Source organism: Curcuma longa, chromosome 4, assembly GCF_044706935.1.
Source record: "Curcuma longa cultivar G26 ecotype Majalengka, Jawa Barat chromosome 4, ITB_CL_G26_1.1, whole genome shotgun sequence".
NCBI classification, from domain to species: domain Eukaryota; kingdom Viridiplantae; phylum Streptophyta; class Magnoliopsida; order Zingiberales; family Zingiberaceae; genus Curcuma; species Curcuma longa.
Window position 1 is genome coordinate 13,155,759 of NC_133864.1, and position 18,894 is coordinate 13,174,652.

At 36.6% G+C, this 18,894-nt stretch overlaps 3 protein-coding genes across 8 annotated transcripts; 1 reads left to right on the forward strand and 2 right to left on the reverse strand.

Moving 5' to 3' along the window:
* Nucleotides 1–238: 238 nt before the first annotated feature.
* LOC141827408 (putative LRR receptor-like serine/threonine-protein kinase At1g63430) lies at nt 239–6,854 on the reverse strand. Of its 3 annotated transcripts, none has more exons than XM_074714639.1 (13): nt 5,982–6,854; nt 5,763–5,901; nt 5,531–5,602; nt 5,305–5,448; nt 5,073–5,222; nt 3,561–3,677; nt 3,422–3,486; nt 2,427–2,672; nt 2,113–2,318; nt 1,904–2,036; nt 1,663–1,820; nt 1,285–1,500; nt 239–687 (listed from the first exon to the last, which is right to left on the reverse strand). In XM_074714639.1, the coding sequence occupies exons 1-13, from the start codon at nt 6,088–6,090 to the stop codon at nt 442–444; spliced, it is 2,001 nt and encodes a 666-aa protein (XP_074570740.1). In that variant the 5' UTR covers nt 6,091–6,854; the 3' UTR covers nt 239–441. The 3 variants fall into 3 exon arrangements, with proteins under 3 accessions (XP_074570740.1, XP_074570738.1, XP_074570741.1); XM_074714637.1 differs by having other exon boundaries at nt 3,410–3,486; XM_074714640.1 differs by lacking the exons at nt 5,763–5,901; nt 5,982–6,854 and having other exon boundaries at nt 3,410–3,486; nt 5,305–5,422; nt 5,531–5,603.
* Nucleotides 6,855–6,896: 42 nt separating this feature from the next.
* Nucleotides 6,897–14,365, reverse strand: LOC141827409 (uncharacterized). Of its 4 annotated transcripts, none has more exons than XM_074714644.1 (9): nt 14,248–14,365; nt 14,011–14,133; nt 13,835–13,917; nt 13,662–13,745; nt 12,271–12,346; nt 12,097–12,169; nt 9,127–9,200; nt 8,853–8,946; nt 6,897–7,165 (listed from the first exon to the last, which is right to left on the reverse strand). In XM_074714644.1, exons 1-9 carry the CDS (start codon nt 14,354–14,356, stop codon nt 7,084–7,086), a joined length of 798 nt encoding a protein of 265 aa, XP_074570745.1. In that variant the 5' UTR covers nt 14,357–14,365; the 3' UTR covers nt 6,897–7,083. The 4 variants fall into 4 exon arrangements, with proteins under 4 accessions (XP_074570745.1, XP_074570744.1, XP_074570743.1 ...); XM_074714643.1 differs by having other exon boundaries at nt 12,097–12,164; nt 12,257–12,346; XM_074714642.1 differs by having other exon boundaries at nt 14,011–14,157.
* Nucleotides 14,366–16,086: 1,721 nt separating this feature from the next.
* LOC141826578 (putative xyloglucan endotransglucosylase/hydrolase protein 32) lies at nt 16,087–18,289 on the forward strand. The gene is made up of 4 exons (XM_074713836.1): nt 16,087–16,990; nt 17,064–17,164; nt 17,270–17,487; nt 17,720–18,289. The coding sequence occupies exons 1-4, from the start codon at nt 16,822–16,824 to the stop codon at nt 18,078–18,080; spliced, it is 849 nt and encodes a 282-aa protein (XP_074569937.1). The 5' UTR covers nt 16,087–16,821; the 3' UTR covers nt 18,081–18,289.
* The last annotated feature ends 605 nt before the right edge of the window (nt 18,290–18,894 follow it).

Here is an 18,894-nt window from a genome sequence, read left to right on the forward strand (position 1 = left end):
GACTTTCACTTTGAAATAAATAAATTATCTTATTTTGTATTTTAAAAAATTACTTAATTTTAATGTAAAATAATCTTAGAAATTGCTATTTAATAAACTGTGTTTATCATAATGATTTGACTCATTCAGACTTGGCCAAATCATAATAAGGGTGATCCAACATAAAACATTAAGTAGCCATTTGAGACACACACAGCTATATATAATGCATATGAGCTTTAAGCTAAACACTCTCTTCTCTATCACAAATATTTCAACAAGTTATTTCAACAATGCTCCGTAACAACCAACTCTCACAAACACACATTGTATGAGCTCTAATGCAACCAAACAATGAAGGGTATACAACAAAATCCCAAATCCAAGGGGATGATAAATGACAAAAGTAAAGCTGAAACAAGGTATTTCGTATGCGTTATGTGGATTTACATGGAGGGAGTACTAGGAAGACAGAGCTAGCTCAGCCCATGCCAAAGGAGACTCCTTGAGAAGGGCAGCTGCTGATAAGTCGATTCCATTCTCCAACACACCGCTTATTATTTGCATTGAAGGTCTCTTCGTTGGATCCGGTTCGATGCAGAGGCTAACCACACTGCATATAACCGCGAGATCTTCGGACTTCATGTTCTTCAGTTCAGGGTCTGCTAGTTTTCCTATGTCTTCTGGGTTCTGAAGGTATGCAGTGGCCTGCAGTTAATAGGACTATCAGTAATCTGGAAGGACGGTGAGCAAAGATATATCATGAATCTATTAACAAGCACCAATATATATGAAGCAGAATGCTGCATGAATCTTACTGCATATATGTTGAATCATACGAAAAGGAAAATGTTTTTATAGAAAGGAACATTGGGTCTTTGATGAGCCAGGTTTGATGTCCTGACATTTGATACTTCCATTTGGGATGCTACTTGTGTGATAGAAGAATGTTCAAATTGTCAGATTGACCTATTTCTAAATGATAAACCAGCAAAAGACCTACTCAATGTATTATACTGGTAGCTGGAATTAGCGATATACAGCAAATGCTATGTTTTCCTGGTTGATAGGGAATGAGGTAACTGAAGCAGAAAATACAATATTCCAACTTTACCTTGGAGTATGGTTGAGTGAATTGAAGGGTTCATTGAGGATTAAGTTGCTAAACTACATGGAACAGGAAAATGCAGAATTATATAGAAAGTAAGAACTAAAATGATTTTAAAACAAACTGTGGGTTTATGATCTTCCTGTCTGTTCCAATAGTTTGATGCTCTATTCAATAAAATTTCCGATGTGAATTACCCAATTTATCAGACACCCTCTTTCTTTGCAATATGGAGGCCTTCCACTGATTATTTCCAGCAAAAGCACTCCAAAAGCAAATATGTTTCCTTGTACTTCCATCTCTAGTTGCTCAAGAGAAAAATTGTATCCTGGAAGGAAGCCTCCACTGGGAATGTGACCAGCATTCGTTTTGGATTTTGAGAACAAATTTTTCCAGCTCTCAAGCTCAACCAACTGCAAAAGTGTAGCAAGGTTCATCATTGATATATCATAATAATATAAGAATGTCAAAAGAAACCAAGTTAATTAGCAGTCTCAGTTTACAAAACTGCAAGTTTGTGTTTGGACTTGAAAATTGTCACATTTGGAAACTACAAAAAATTAAGGATTCCATACCTTTGGAGAAAAATCTTCAGTAAGATATACTGTATTTGAGCTCAATTCAGACAACACAAACGGTGGTTGCAGCTCTGTGTGCAAGTACCGCAGTCCCCGAGCAACACCTAGAACTATTTTCATGCGTCTAATCCAAGATAACTGAGATCCATCACCATCTAGATTTTAGAAGTGCTATCTTAAGTTAATTTTTAAGCATTCCCATATTAATATAAGTAGGAACGTTTGTTGTCACACTTACAGTGTAAATGCTCATATAATGTCCCATTAGATGCATAATCAAGTACCAACATCCTTGAAAAAGGTTCGCTTTCTTCGCAATAGCCAAGTAACTTTGCTATGTTCTCATGATCCAGTCTAGCCAGATCTGCTACCTGAAAACATAGAAATTACATTTTCAACTGAAAATTCTCATGCATCTTGGCATATATTTTCACCACCTTCAACTACCTTGTTATCAAAGGATAGCTGGAGATAGTTTGTCCATTGGTCTTCTAAGATGCATGATGAGATAACAGCAGCTTCAGTTAAATCCTTCATTGTCCCTTTATAGACTATACTATGTGAAGAAGTGCCAATTATATTGCTGAAATCCTCACAGGCTATTACAAGTTCTTGCCGGCTAAACCTCAGGACATTTTTTAATATGTCGCCATCTATTTTTGAAATAAATTAGACAGGTCAAATATGAGTTTTTTAAACAGTGTTATACAATTTTGCAGTTAATTTGAAGACACAAGTGAGGTCTGAGATGTAAGCCTTACCTATTGATATCCTTCTATCATCCTTCCAACTTTTAGCTTTTTTGCGATGGATTTTCTTAGAAGATTTCAGCTTACAAGTCCTAATTGCAGTGCCAATTCCTGTGATAATGCAGACAACTATAAGAACTCCAGTTGTCGCCTCGAGGATCAGAAGCCATTCTGGTTGCTGTGGACTCTGATGCTTATGCCCCGTAGCAGATTGTTTATTTGTCTCCTTGGTTATTGCCTGGTTTTTATTTGAAAGACCTAGATCAAGAAATCAATACTATCATTTAACAACCTCATAAAGGAGATTATTCTGAAAATTAAATAACACTTTCATGTTAGAAACTTTTTAAATAGGCACAGTTCTGAACATGTTCTATACTTCAAATTGAATGGAAATTTTTTCACAATCAAGCTATGCAGCAGAATTACCAAGTAGACAAAAGTAAACATAGAATATGCATACAGATTATAGAGTGGGAAAACAGAGAACTGTTAGTAACTAAGAGCATTTTTGTTCATGCTTATAACTGATTTTGTTTTTTGGCACGTGTGTTTTTTTCCTTTTTTTTTTGGAATGTTTGTAAAGCAAAAGAGGATTGTGATTCAATTAATACCCCAGGTGTCAAAATATTTAAAATATAGATAGTTTAATCAATTTCACATAACATTATGGTCCAATCTATTTATTAACATGTTGAGTAATTGGTTCTAGAAAGTTAGAAGTGCCGCCAAAGATGCAATGGATGAGAGGAAGAAGAACATAGTTGTTGTTGCATTTATATGAGTAATCTGCAATTTTGTCATGCCTATTGGTCTAGATATAGCAAGTGATTATGAATTTGTCGAGCTACTTAATGTAAGATGTGATTTTCTTTTGTTTATAAGAATGTCAGATTTTAAGGGATGGATAATCTAAAATGCAAGGAGAGGTTAAAAATTTTCTTTTGATCAAAATATGCCAGTTTCTTTTGTCAAACATAATACAGAAAAGTAACTGGTACTGGTACATAATTGAAGAGTCCGCTGCGGAACGGAGTATTTATCTCCAAAACAGTTTCCTTGGAAGCTTGACCTGCACATGGATCCAAGAATTTACCAAGTTGGGCTAAATAAGATGAAAGGCAAAATTAAGATAATATTAAATACCTTGGAAGGTACTTTAAGCATGATGGTATTTGTCCGATCAAGAAATTGTAGGAAAAATCTCCCACTCTTAACTTTGCTGAATGGCAAAGGCCGCTGCTTCTGTTATCAGATGTATGCCTAATTAAAATAAAAAGGTAAATATCAAATATTTAAGGTCAACACGTCTTAATTGTAATCTTTTAGATGCACCCAATATCTCAAAATGTAAACAGTGATATAGCTGTATATATCCACATATATGTTATCAGTACATATGTAAAGAATGTTCAAATTATGTCCAAGTTTGCCTTAGATAGCAGCATTAGCCTTTTCTTTTTTGGTTCACCACTCGTAGTTTTGCAAATATATGCATGCAAACTTTAACTAGAGTGCAAATATGGAGTTAGCACTATAAAAGACTAGACAACAGAAAATTCTGGCACAGGGTCACTCCAAAGTGTGATTATTGAAAATTATTTGTGACAACACTAATAAACCTAAATATGCCAAAAAAGGAACCATAATGCTCTTGAAAAGAAAGTAAAGAAACTGATTTGATTTAGCTCATTCTTCATATGTATGGTACAGGTTTTGATTATCCAATGGAAATTATGCAAAATGCAATGGATAGTCAAAAGGGGAAAGAATAAAATCAGAACCAATACAAGTCTGGTATTTATATCTCTGTGTTATTTTTTTGTCAAAATATTATCAGTTTGATCCTACAAAATTATGATGATTCTAAGAAGTTTCTCTTGATTCCGTACTTTGGCTTAAAAAATGAGCTCCTCAAAACCAAGATAGCTGCTATAGACTAGACTTTCACCTCACTTAAGACACTGGCATATTCAAACGGCATCAAGAATGATTTCACTATCACAAGTTGACATCAAGAATGACTTCACCATCATAAAAGATTCAGTCAGTTATAGATTCCAATGTAAAGCAATTTCAATCTCAGTAGTCCAAACCTTGTAATTTATTGTGGTCATTTTTATTTTCTATTGTGCAGGATACCATGTTTATATATTCAGACATGCAATATGGCTGACAATGGATACGGTTTTAGTGAACTTTAACAATCTCCTGATAGTGATCTCTATTTCTTGTTCCACTCATCATGCTGAAAAATGAAAGCTGTATATGAACATAAATGTAGCAATTTATATGAAAGGGTTTTATGTTTCGAGTTTCAACTAAGCCTTCCCATGACAGGTTTGCCAACTGAAAAATAACTGCAAAAAATTTTCAACAACTACCAAGAGAAATGTTCATATCGATTGCATCAACTAAGTTAAAAACATTCATAAGGTCATTTTTCATTGTTTATTCTCCGGTTGTATATGTCTATACAACAACAACCAAGCATGTAGTTGTATATGTCCATGAAGTGAGAAATAATGTATAAGAATATTTTCCCATAAAAAGACATTGTCGTGGAGAAGTTTTAATAATATCTTATCCAGGAAACAGAAGTTTAGTAGTCATAGCATTTGAAGAAAATAAACAAAAAATCATAAAAATATAACTTACATGGCATGTAAAGTTGCTGAGAAATTTGACATGGTACCTCCTGGAATTTGTCCCTCAAGCCTGTTCCTGTCTAATCGCAACTCTACAAGATTCTCCAACTTACCAAGTTCTGGAGGTATCTTACCGGTCAAACCATTGGAATGAAGATCTCTAAACAGAGAAGAAAAAGTGAAGCCAATTATAGCCACCAAATTAACTAGTGTTCAAAATCCAAGCAGTGATTACTTCGTACAATTTTGTGACGGCAGTTAATTCTCCAAGCGTAGGAGGTATAGGACCAGTGAGTCTATTCACACTCAAATCTAACACAGTAAGGTTCTTCAGCATCCCTATTTCCGTTGGAATTGCACCTAAAAGCAAGTTATTTCTCAAATGCCTGCAGAATGACAGCTAATCTTCTGAGGAAGGCACGTAACACGAAGAACCAGGTCACAAGAAACAAAACCAAAACCACATACAGTTCTTGCAAGCAACCGAGATATCTAAGCTCTGGAGTGAGAAATCCTTTCAATGACGACCCCGAAAGGTTTCTGCAAAAATGAAGATACAGTTCCGCACTTCACATACTGAAACAGAAATAGATCAGGCACTAATAGAGGATAATCGCAAACATGTTTTTTCCACGAGAAGAGATAAAGAGGAAACCGAGATCCAAGAGTGAAGACTCCAACAAAGCACCAGATTTCTTACAGGGAAACAACACAATCCCGATTCGCGGAGCAGGCAACCCCAGTCCAATTGCAAGGACTCCCATCGAGGGGATTCCAGTCGGCCAGAGCCGACAAAGGGTCCTCAAACGCAGCGCGTTTAAACGCAGCCAGCGCAGAGACTACAAGGAACAACAGTTAATCCCAACATTATCTCAAAAAAAAAAAAACGAGATCATTGGGATCAGAACAAGATACTCACTTTCATAGGCAGGAAAGGAGTGGACTTGAGCCAGAACCAACTCCCATCCGAAAGCAACAGCAACAACAACAGTAGCAACAAGAAACTGAAACCCAACCGATCTCTTCATCCCTTAGCAACGACCAGATTCGAGAGCGTCCATGAAGATGAAGGAGAAGGAGCGCTTTAAAAGGAGCCGCAGCCCAGAGAGCGCAGAACGATCCCTTTCTCGCTGGCTCACGGTCTACCATTTAAGAGACAAAAGCAGGCCTAGAAGGGTGATTAGGTGCAACTCCTGTCCAGTCAGTCAGCCATGAGTTCACTCTACAGTTTGTGCATTAGCTAGCTTTTCAAAAGCCACTGTCGTCGCCTTTAAGGCAGCATGTGTGCAGCACGGAACGAAACATCAATTAGACTATTTGGGGTGGAGCAGATGAAGCAAGTAGGTGGACGCCGTGGAGTGCAATAAAACGATCCAACAATCCAGACATCGTTTTCTTTTTTTCTCAGAAGCAAAACAGTAGGTACGCTGTTCCTTTCCCATGTCCTCTGAATGAGACACTTCACGTCAGTCACTGTTTGCCTTCTCGACGCGCTTGCTAAGGTTGCAAGCTCAGTCAGCTCCGAGTCCTGACTACCAGATTATCTGGTAGCTGTCTCATCCCTTCGCTTCCAAGTCAAGGTAGGACTCTTGGTATTTTAAGACTGAAGTTAGGAGGAAAATACGTGGGGGCGAGTACAAAGATGTACAAAACAACTTTCACAAATTGTTAATATGTCACATTGGCTCAAAGGAATAGCACTAGTTGAGTTAATCTGGTGGCACAATTTAAGACGATTGAGTTTAGATTGAATCAATCAAGTCTAATTGATCAAGTTGAACGAACTACCTGATCTGGCCGACCAGAATGAAGATCAACCTGATGGTCTATAATTACCTTTCATGTAAGTAACAGGAACAAATCGTTGTTACCAGTAGTCTTGAAGTCAAAAGAGCTAGTGATGATAGTTGCTTGAGCAAAATAGCTTAAAAGCTGGAGTTCGTTTATCTTCAGAATGAACTTAAGGGGAAGATACCAAGTGACAGCAGCGCCTTCAGTGGAAATAAGCCTGCAAGCTTCAACTATTCAGTTTCGCCAATGGAATCTGGCTTCAGAATTCGAGCAGTAATTTCGCCAAATGATTTCACATCTGATCCCCACAACCTGACATTAGAACCATCAAAATAATCCAGAAGTGTCATGATGAAGAAAATGGAAATTAGTCGCTAGTTATTGGCAGAAATCCTAAAGCTTGCACCTCACTTTTGAATTTTCCCATCGGACACATTTTATTTTATTTTTTGACTGAACAGGTATCTTCTCTCCTTACACACCATAAATAATCCTAGTTCAGTGCACTAGAATGCTCTTCATTCCAATTACATTGACGATCAAAATTCACTCATTTTTTAGGGGAAAAAAAGAAAATACTAGTGGATTTATAAGAACGAAAGATAATTTTGAGTGTCAGCAGATCATCAAGGAGTTTAAGTTCAAAAACTTGATAACTCTAATCACGTTAATTTGACAATAAAATGATACCAAGAAAGTTTGAGGTAGAGTGGGCGACTACTTTTGAATTAAAATGAGCCATAAGATGTTACAGCAAAAAAAAAAAAGAAGCTCCTTAATGGTCCAAGTAATGTCATTTTGATTTGAAATCCTACCAGACTTCTTGGGAGTGACAGATGAAATACTTGGATGTTTTTTAGTTAAACAAGTTATCAAGAAGTTTTGGCTCCAAAATATATTATTTTGATTAGCAATCATACATGTGGCTTTCTGAGAGTCACAGGTAGAGTGTTCAGGCGTTTTCAAGTTGAAAAAAAAGACAGAACATTTTCAGTTCAAAATGATTAATCCTCTTGATAGGCTAAAATAAATAATTTTAGCCAAAAAGGAGTCTTTTCAACTCGGAGTCAATACTCCACTTGGAGAACTTTGAAAAAACTATGGTACTAGAATATTTAGTTGAAAATGATCAATCACACTGATGGCCCAAAAATATCATTTTGACTAAAAAGGACTCTTATCTTAAAAAAAGATATTCTTTTCAAATGAAATACTTGAGCACTCCACCTGAGACTCTAGCACACTCGGTATAAATTTTAATCAACATGATATATTTTCAGTTATTTTTGTCACAACTCCTTAATAAATTGTTTCAACACCAAAAACATCTAAATACTCCATATGAAACTCTCAGAAGCCTATACTATGATTTTCTACTCAAGACTCCCAAGGAAGCATCTCTAATATGATGTTATAGCCAAATTACAATACTTTGGTTGTCAAGGAGATTTTTGGTCAAAAACTCCTCAATGATCCGGTTAAACTTAAGAATTTCCAAGTATACCACTCCTTTCGGAAACGCTAACATAAATATTTTTGAACAACAAATAAATCTTGACCATTAAAATGATTGAAAAAGTAAGATATATAATTTTGTCAAAGGAGAGATATTTTGAATGTGGAAAGAAAACAGGTGTAACTAAGTATGAGGCACAAATGGGAAAAATTAAAAGTGGGGAGTATGATTTTCGGAAATTGGCCTAATTATTTGACCAAATAGTTGAATTCCTATGGTATCTAACATTCAAATATCCCTAGATGGCAATGGGTTAAAGGAAAAGATAAGAGTTTGCCATGAATTGGAAAATTAAGCCCCCTGCTTGTTGCCACTTTTCCAAAAAGAATTTTTCTGGTAAATAAAAGGGCCTGAGGATACGTCAAGCTAGTAAACTGAAAAAAAAAAAAATCCCTTTTCAAGATGTTGGCATCTAGTCCCCAATTTGGTAATTATATTGATTCTGGAAATCTCCAAAATTATTCCACCATATGATGTACTTACCAGCAATCAATTCCAATGGAGTTGGCACCACCTTTGTCTGCCTTTTCATCATCTCCAACATGTATCGCCCTGCTAAAATCCACACCAATTTTATCTGGAAGAAACAAGGAGAATAAGGATATTAGGGGTAAACTAATAAATTCTTAGATGACAAAATAATTTCTCGCACATGCACACATGTCTTCCTATTAAAGAAGAGATTGTGTATGAACACATATGTTGTTTAGGAATAGTTCCTGATGACTAATTAATCGAAAACAGTTCATTTTTGTACCAAGAGCTGCTCTGAATATCTCTGGAGAAGGCTTCTCAAACCCAACCTCAGAAGAGACAATGATAGCATCAAAACTATCAGATAAAGGTAAAAGAATCATTAGCATAAATGCAAAAGTATAACAATCATAAAGTTAAAATATTATGCAAAAACTTTGACCAGACATTTCCATCACACAATGGTTAATTATTACTTAAACTAAGACGCCATGCACACACTCCAAGCAGCCACGATGCCAAATGATAAAAAGGATAAATTGAAGCAAAATTCCTTTGTGTTCAAGAGGACTGTTACTAATGTGTCTAACTCGTTAGTTAGGAACAACCAATCTATTTAACAAAGAAATTTCAGAACAACCAATCTATTTAACAAGAGAAATTTCACGGTGGAAGCATGAATGCAAAAGAAACAAGTTTAAATGACTCTATGATCGAAAAAATATCCTACTCGACCTAGAAGTTACATTAGCAAGTTTCTTTGGAATAACCAAAAATGACTATCCACAATTTAGCCTGAAAAATTTCCTGCACCAAAAGTTCCACTTTCTCAAAATCCAGATTCAATCATCATACTGATTTTGCACTACGTAATTAGAAAGGTAATGGGCATTTAAAAAGTATCCAAATTTCTTGTATTTATCATGTAAATTAAATAGTATTTTGAAATGTAATTAATGAGATTTCAGTAAACCTTTAAATGCAACTATACACTTTGCAGTATTTTGAATACACCCTGCCAACTACTCTAAATCATGAGCTGCTCAGGAAGGGTGTATTCTTGTGTTTCTATTGTAGTATAAGCACCGTGTTTATGTGTGTTGCATGTGGGAAAAAGATGGGGATTATAAAAGCTTCAACACAAAGACACCAATTTATAGAAGTGTCCAAGTGAAAGCATTGTGACTAGACATGAAACTCTTGAGTCAAAGATTCATGTTGGTTGAAATCAGACCAACTTACCTGTGAATGTTAAGAGACATACAATCCTTGTTATAAAGTGGGCATAATAGAACTTCTCTTTCTTAATGAAATTATGTGATTGATTGATATACTTGAAGAGGAGAAGAAAATTCAGTCAACATTTCTATGGATCCCAATGACAGATTGATGCCAGAACAGCGAGAATTGTTAGTTGACCCAAGGAAGTATAGAAAATTGGTAGGAAGACTAAACTACTCTACAATCCCTAGACTTAATATCTCATTTTTTGCAAGTGTAATCAATGATTTTGTGCATAAAAATGCTATAGAAAAAGGTCTTATATATCTTGATTCTTCAAATTCTGGATTATACTGATGCGAATTTTAAGCACTTTCACATGTAAAAAATCTAAATCTGGTCATTGTGTTTGTTTAGGAGAGAAATATAATATCTCATAAGAGCAAAAATTAATTAGTTATTGTCTGATAGAGAGTAGAGGCAAAATACAAGGCTATACCATGTGAACTTATCTAGCTCCAATAGATGATGACTATTATATGTGTTCCCACTAAGCCAATAAAGCTATATCATGCTGATCAAATTGCCATGAGCATTTATTTTGATCCAATATCAAGAGCCGAAATCATATAGAGAGGTTGATTATCAGTATATGAGGGAGAAGATAATCACTTCTTTTGTTGGTTCTAATGGTTGATTTCAATGGTCAATTCCCACATTGGTAGTTAAGCTTTGAAGAGTTCTAGAGTTGAATAGGATTGTACAGTAGTTTTGAAGCCATTTGAGGATTGTTGAAAACCAAATTGCAAAATATATTAGGTTTACATGTAAATACACTAAACTTAGGAATGTAAATGTAAAATGATGATAAGTTCATACGTATAAAGGTAGAGAGGAGTGCCGTGAGAGATGAACCCAGCAAACTTTCCACATTAAATTTAACAGAAAATACCATAAAAATGTGAATTTGAGTGCTCGAAGTGTGTGATTCACAAACTAGAAGAAGTTTATAATCCTTTACATTCTTTGTAGAACAACTTATACAACGTGATTGGTTCTATATTCTCTTCACTCAATAAGATCTTTGCTAAGCTTTTTCCATATGTTAGATGTTTTTTGGTTGGGTTGCCTATCAGAGAGGAGAATACCGATCTGACAAAACTAAATTGAATCCCTCTTAAACTAAATAGACTCCTTTTGGATGTTTTTCCCTGTCTCCCTATTCCTGTTCATCCACCCCCCCCCCCCCCCCCCCCCCCCCCCCCCCCCCAACCTTCTTTCTCAATTTTTTACACCTCTCTAGCTTTCTTATCCCTCTAGGTTCCTCTCTTCTAAGTTATCAAGTTTTCTTCTTTACTTTTCTCATTCTATGAACTTTTTTGTTTTTCTCGGAAGTTAATGCCGTCAAATATAAGTCCAATGAAATACGGAAATCTCCTTAGATATCATTTCTTTCACTAAACCTGTGCATCCTCTTCTTCCTAGGAAGCAAGCAGCAGTAGCCATATGTTTCCATTGTTCCTCTCTCTCTCTCTCTCTCTCTTTTGAGGCCATTGTTCTGGCCACTGAGTGATTTAGCTGGAAACATGTTGGTTTGGTAGAGACAATGGTTGCTGTAGTGGGAATGCCTATAAGACCACAGGCTAAGCAAGTTTTCCTTGGTAGACTCAACGTTTCTGCCTAGCAAAATTAAATGCCCAAAGTATATGTGGAAGTGTTTGAGAGAGCTTTTGTCATCGCATAATGGAATCACTTGAAATGACCATGGAAATCATCAGTTTAAAGAGCAACAATGGGTAACAGGATTGTTTCCTAGAAATATAAAACATTAATATTCAAGGGCTATATCGAACTGTTCTGCAATATAACAATGAAATTTTGTCAAATATGAAATGTTAGTTGAGCCTTACAGGTGATACATATCTGGTGACAAGCAATGAGATTACAATGAACTAGTGTATGATCATATTGAATCAAGGATAAACACTCAACCAATAGAAGGGAATTGGACAATGCGAAATTCGCCGCTTACAGTTTTGAAACATTGAGTTCATTCAACAGTCTGCGCAAGCGAGTATCAAAATTGGAGACAACTGCCAACTTAACTGGAAAAAAATTTTAAAAAAGTTAAAATTTCAAGTATCATTAAAAAATGTTCTTGGTCTTAGAATGAAATAAAATTGAGAAGATACTTGGCTTATATGACCTCCAGCATCTTTCAAGAGACACATTGCTTCATATGCCCCTTGTGGTAAGTGCCATGCATCACCATTTGCAAAATACTGGCAAAATACATTTACTTAAATCAACTTGTTTAAATTTATGAGATATGAGAAAGATTTATGATGTGTTAAGAGGAGTAAATAAGTAAAGCATACTTGTGACAAACAAAACACAAGAAACCTCATGCAACAGGTATTTACACGATATTTGACTGGATAAATCCATAAAGGACACACATTCAAACATCAGTAGCCAAACCTGGCCAAAAAGACATTTATAAATACAGAATACATGGTAACAATAAAAATAAGCTGCAGTTTTATGAGATTTCACATGCCTAAGTTAGCACATCTACTCTACTTAAGCCACAAAATTGAATTAAAAATGTTAACAAAATGGTCTGTTGAACTTATCAAAATATAAGACTTTCCTCCAAACACACAACACCAATAAACTAAATCCAACCGAGATTATAGAGTTGAGATACTTCAAAAAAATTGTTACCTAGAAAGTAAAATTTTCTGGTCCAAACAAGTAATGAAATTTAAATGTGCTACTTGTTAGGACTTGTTCACACTATTGTATTAATATTTCCTTTACAATTCTAGATGGTCCAATCAAAGTGCCAAGGGTTGTACACAAACCAATGCAAGCTTCATGTGCTCAAAAATGTTTGTTAGAAAAATAAACAAGTTCAAGCACATATCTACATTTTGCATTCAACCATGTTTATTAAAACCTAAGCTCAATGTTAGCCAAGCTCAAATATTTGTGTTCAAACTTGTTTATCAAAAATCTTGGCAAGCTCAATCAGGGATAAGATTGTCCTTACAAGTTAGCTAATGAGTTAACACTTGAGCCAATAGATGGAACTAATTATTTAATCATTTGCACATATTTAGAAAATTAAGAATCTTAAGTTGTGTAAAATATCAAAAAGTATTATCTGCACATAGTAGATTAAATATATACATATAATGGATTTTTCTCATATATCTGAATGGGAAATTAGAGAAACAAAATCATAAATGACCTTTCAACAAGTTTGTTCATGAATATATATGGGCGTTCACTAGTCAAGCTCACTACTTTCAAACTTCTTTATTAATTTTGTTGGTCTTAAAAGAATACATCCAAGCTTTTGTTTCAGTACATAATGAACATAAATGTGCTCTTAATGAACCAACTATCGAACTTGTTCATATACATTTGTTTTTATTTACAGACCTAAGGGTGCCCTTTTGTGTTCTTTGTACCAGTGTCAAAGCCTGGTATATATTTTTCTCTGTCTTTGTTTTCGTAAATTGTTTGTCTCACATTATTTGTAATCGATAATGTAGGTTCCAGAATTGACTAGTCAATCAAGATTCTCACCTCATAAACCTCTTCAAAATAACTGTTATCGCTGTAACCAGTGGCTTCGGACACGACCAGCTTCCAGAATGCCCGCCCGTCGCCCTGGCCTTTCAAATTCCATTAAGTGCGTTCACAGCATGCACGCAGCTCATTGCAAATAATAATAATAATAATAATAAAAAGGGGAAAACCTGATAGCGAAGTTTCTCTGGCCATGGAGCTGAAAAAGCCCTTCTGAAGCCCTTCTTTATCTCCGCCTCTGTCATGTTCAATCCTGAAAAAGTTAAATATCAGAAAAATAAAATTAGATAGTTATATAGAATTGAAAATTAGTTTGCTCTCATGAATCGTGAGACTAGAGGATTACCATATTTCCTCCCAATTGAGGCGTACGTTTCCTCCACAGGCCTTGCCAGTTGAAGAAGCGTGCCGCCAGCGTCCAACAGGAGCCCGTCATACACCCTAGATACCCTATGATCATCCATGGAAGCTGCACAGAGGACATGGATCTTCGCTGTCATCCAATCCGGTGTGATCGAGAAGGAAAGAAAAACTGAATCCATGAACAATTGGACATGTAAGTAGATGTCGATGAAAAGAAAACCTGATCGGATCTCCATCCAACGCCGGCGATTCCGGATGGCAGCTCTGCATCTGAGAAGGCTAATGGATGTAGCAGGAGACCAGCGACGCATCGGGGAGAAAGCTTCCATTTCTGAAGGCTCGGCACATTTTTGAGAAATGGTACACAATTTAGTAAATTTTAAAGTGCTTTCAGTATTCTTTTTTAAAAATTGAATGCACAATTTCGTAAATTGTTGTTTTAAATAGTAACAAAAATTATATGAGAATTTTGATATTAATTAAGCTTTAAAATATTTTTAAAATTCTAGTAAATAGTAGGGGAATTTTTAAAAATATATATTCAAAGAAGGGTTAGATTTTATTTATATTTATTCAGCAATTAAAAAATATATAAAATAAATAAACTTAAACATTAATAAATTTTCATTAATGTATAAAAAATCATGGATGATTTTATTAATTAATTTTAAATTTTAATTGTAAATTATTTTTAGTTAAATGTATAAAAATAAACATTAAATTACTTATAATATGTTAAAAAAATAAAAAAAAAATTATAAATTTTATATAGTAGATAAATACTTAACATAGCTACATAAGTAAGTACACAGACCAACTCACTCGGCAGCCCGTTTGCATCCCTATGCCGCACATTGCAAATTAGAATCAAAATGTTGAATTGGTATTTGCTTGTCTAAATTGAACTGAGTCATGTTTATAAAATAGAATTTTTGATCATCAAATAAATATTTTTTAGTTATGTCCAATTTATATTGATTAATTTTAAGTTAGATGGTCCAACTCACAGTTCCATTATCAAGTAAACTCAGAAAAGAATAACGTGACATTCCAATTTTAGAGTAATGATAGGTAGCATGAAAATTGTAATATGTAATACAAGTGGGATCCCATTGATATGCAGTGGGACCCACATCCATGCATTGAGTGTGTCATGCTATAATTTTTCATGCTATCTATCATTACTCCCAATTTTATTAGTTGTTCGAATACCACATGCATGCACTTTGTGAGTTTCAAATCATCCTTGGGGTATATTTGAGTTAATTACTGTAGGACAGACTTGCTACAGTGGGCAAGAATCGAATTTCGATGAAATCGAAGCAATGCCCTTCCCGTAGTGGTCAACTATAGTTTTTCGATTTACCCTCTTATAGATGATTGTGGAGTCAATCATGTGGGGATCGTTGGGATGACGAATTTCACTTTTTGCTACAATGTGAGTTTTGAATCCTGATTGTTTGAGAAAAACTCCCTATCTTTTATCACTGCATCATGCCGAGGGGCATCTCCTAGTGCTATTTTGAATTGTAGTGTAATGAGCCCCCATGATGTAGTCGAATTGATTCTCAAGTGACGGATTTATTGCATTAGGCATGAGTTAAAACACGGGATTAATAACCACGGAATGCTTTTCTACTTGGGAGCCTATTTGGTATTTAATTTATCTGTCTATATTTCGTTGTGAGATCGACCATACTATACTAGAGTAAACGAAATAACTTTTTATCGCATTTAAGTGTAATGTAACGGTGTTAATTCATTATGAATTTAAGATTTTAATGAGAGTTTAATGAAATAATAATAAAAAATTTTGTTACTTTTTGTCATGAATTTAATTGTAAAAAGTCACCAATAATGACTGAGCTTCCGTGCCTTGACGAGCTGGAGCTTCTTCTCCAACAGATTGAGATCTGTGGAATATTAACTCTCTTCACGGGTAAGCAAAGGCTTTACAAGATCCACACCTTCCTTTGTCGGCAACAAGTCAAATTATTAAATCCCCGTGCTCCTGTCACATTCCCCTCGTTAATTAAGTAAGAGCCGCCTCATTGAATGCGAGGAGAGCTAATCACATGTTCTCAAATGTTGGGTCGCTGAGTTGTCGTCCCAGCGCACCAACTGAGAGCCCCCACGGCATTATCAGCGTTCTAGACCTTTTGGCCTACTCTCGAGTGATACAAATCCTCACAGCTACGCAGACGCATCGAGTTACATTGTTGGATCTACCTCTCGTTCTTGCTTTTCCTCGTAACACAACGAAGTGAATTGGTCATTGGATTTGGAGTTGGCAAAAACAATCCAATAGCCGAGGTGTCGTGGTGGTGGTAGATCGTCCATCTGCTCATAATCATTGGCCTGGATCCGTGTCCATCTCCGGTAATCTTATTATAATCAAATCCGCAAAGCCACAAAGCCACAGAGCACAGCTTTGCAGCTTGCCCTACACACAAGACAAGCGGCCAGCCTGCCTCCTCTCCCCTTTTCCTTTGCTGCAAGGCAAGTGAAAAATCATGGGGAGGGAGTAGAAGAAGAAGAAGAAGAAGAACAATAAGAGTAGCTCATTCTTTCCCCCTCTTCTTGTTTTTTTTTTCCCCTCACATCAACCCAACCCATGGTTTGAAGTCACTGTCAATGCTAGCGGCCGCCATTAAATCTTCCCCATCTGCACCGCGTTGCCATATACCTTGCCAAGATCCAGTTTTTCTTTTCTGACCGCAGCGTCAGTGCTGGTGGAGGAGTGATCTGCTCATGGCTCTCCCTCCTCCTCCTCCTCACCTCCATTGTCGTCTCCATGTTGCATTGCGGCGGCAATGCTCAGCCTTCCCCTGGTTACTACCCCAGCCACAGGTTCAAGCCTTTGCCTGGCTTCTACCATGGCTACAGCAATCTATGGGGGGCTCAGCACCAGACTGTCTCAGGAGACCAGTCCTCAGTCACCCTCTGGTTAGACAGGAGCTCAGGTATGCATGCATGGCGCCCCTTTTGCCTTCTCGCTCATCGATCCTGCCATTGCTCACTCTTAGTTGGGGACAGGAAGCGGATTCAAGTCCAACCGACCTTATCGAAGTGGCTATTTTGCTGCATCCATCAAGCTCCAAGCAGGCTACACGGCTGGGGTCATCACTGCTTTCTATGTCAGTGAGCTAGCTAGATCTCGAGCTACACAGTGCCAGAATGTTGTTTGCAATTGTCTAATAGATTTCCCCCCTTCTTCTTCTTCTTCTTCTTCTCATTTGCAGCTCTCAAACGACCAGGCGCATCCTGGATCCCATGATGAGGTAGACATCGAGTTCATGGGGAACACACCAGGGAAGCCTTACAGGCTGCAGACAAACGTCTACATCAGGGGCACCGGCGACCGGAGATACGTCGGCAGGGAGATGAAGTTCCACTTGTGGTTCGACCCTACTGCTGATTTCCACAACTATGCCATCCTGTGGAACCCAAATGAAATCATGTAAGTATCCTTACAAGTTACATCAGTGCCGATGGTAGGAATTCGTTCGATCTTCTTGCTTTAGTTTTGCCATGGCATATAAGTTAGATCCAACCAACTTCAAAACATGAGACAGTAGAGCATCAGTGCGTCTTTATCCTCTTTGTGGTTTTCTAAATCATGTGAACGAATAAAAAGAATGATTAGCAAGCCTGCATTTCGCTGAAGACCGATCGCAATTTGGATCTGGCAGATTCTTTGTGGACGACATACCGATAAGGAGGTATCCAAGAAAGAGTGCCGACATCTTCCCGATGCGGCCAATGTGGATGTATGGCACCATATGGGACGCCTCCGCCTGGGCCACAGACAGGGGCAAGTACAGGGTGGACTACAGGTACCAGCCCTTCGTCGCCCGGTTCACCAAGTTCATCATCCGAGGGTGCTCGGCCTTCGCCCCGCCCAACTGCCGGCAGGCGCAGTCGTCGCCGATGGGCTCGGGGCTCAGCCCGCAGCAGTACGCAGCCATGCAGTGGGTCCAGAACAACTACATGGTGTACAACTACTGCACCGACCCTGGCAGGGATCATTCCCGGACGCCAGAGTGCTATTAGCTGCGTCGTCTGTGCTGTTCTGGCTTTAGTGTGTTTGGTGGAAGAAGAAGAAGAAGAAGAAGAGTTCGCTCTCTTCCTGGTTAAGGCGGAAGAGTCTTTGTTCTGAGATGCGAAGGTCCATGGTGGTGTATTACTTCATATTTTCATTTGCCGTGTTCAATGTTCATCAAGATAATGGAATAAATTTCAACGAGTAAGTGTGAATCGAAGGATTTGTACTATTTTTTATTTATGATCTTTTAGCTAAAATAAATAATTTTAGGACTAAATTAAGATCTTTTTTTTAATATTCTTAAATATAGTTGAGTACTAATATTGTTTATTGATTTTCCAATATTTATCCATTTATATATCTGCACATATTAAATAATTTTATTTAAATCGATATATTAGCATTTACTGATGCCAAATTAATATTTGAAAAATAAAACAAACTTCATTTGAATTTAACTGTCGCAATTAATTTGAACACTTAATGGATCGTTTATAAATGGAATTTATTATGTTAGTTACATTTAGAGTTTTTTTTTTTTTTTTTTTTTTTAAAAAAAAGAGAGAAAAGATTATTTATTTTAAAAAGCTGTAAATATGCGGTGGGGCCCACATAAAATATACCAAAGAGCGACTACATTATGAAGGTCAAAGGCATTTAATAGGAAAAAGCTACCTTGGGGCATGGACTTTTACTATTTGGCCCATCAGAACGTGAAAATTTCCTTAAATATCATTTTGTTCGGTTAATTTGGATTCGATTCGAAAATCTCGGCTCGGACCAGTCGATGCGGTTCAATTTCAAGGAGTTTAGAAACGTCCG

Coding starts and splice junctions, on each gene's coding strand:
- LOC141827408 (XM_074714637.1), bottom strand. CDS start 6,090: ATGAAGAGATCGGTTGGGTTTCAGTTTCTTGTTGCTACTGTTGTTGTT. Junction 2,037..2,112: donor AGCTATCCTTTGATAACAAG/GTAGTTGAAGGT, acceptor CTATGTTTTCAG/GTAGCAGATCTGGCTAGACT. Junction 1,821..1,903: donor ATTATATGAGCATTTACACT/GTAAGTGTGACA, acceptor TCTAAAATCTAG/ATGGTGATGGATCTCAGTTA.
- LOC141827409 (XM_074714641.1), bottom strand. CDS start 14,356: ATGGAAGCTTTCTCCCCGATGCGTCGCTGGTCTCCTGCTACATCCATT. Junction 13,918..14,010: donor CTCAATTGGGAGGAAATATG/GTAATCCTCTAG, acceptor TAACTTTTTCAG/GATTGAACATGACAGAGGCG. Junction 12,347..13,661: donor ATTTTGAAGAGGTTTATGAG/GTGAGAATCTTG, acceptor GTATTTTGCCAG/TATTTTGCAAATGGTGATGC.
- LOC141826578 (XM_074713836.1), top strand. CDS start 16,822: ATGTTGCATTGCGGCGGCAATGCTCAGCCTTCCCCTGGTTACTACCCC. Junction 16,991..17,063: donor CTGGTTAGACAGGAGCTCAG/GTATGCATGCAT, acceptor AGTTGGGGACAG/GAAGCGGATTCAAGTCCAAC. Junction 17,165..17,269: donor GGGTCATCACTGCTTTCTAT/GTCAGTGAGCTA, acceptor TCTCATTTGCAG/CTCTCAAACGACCAGGCGCA.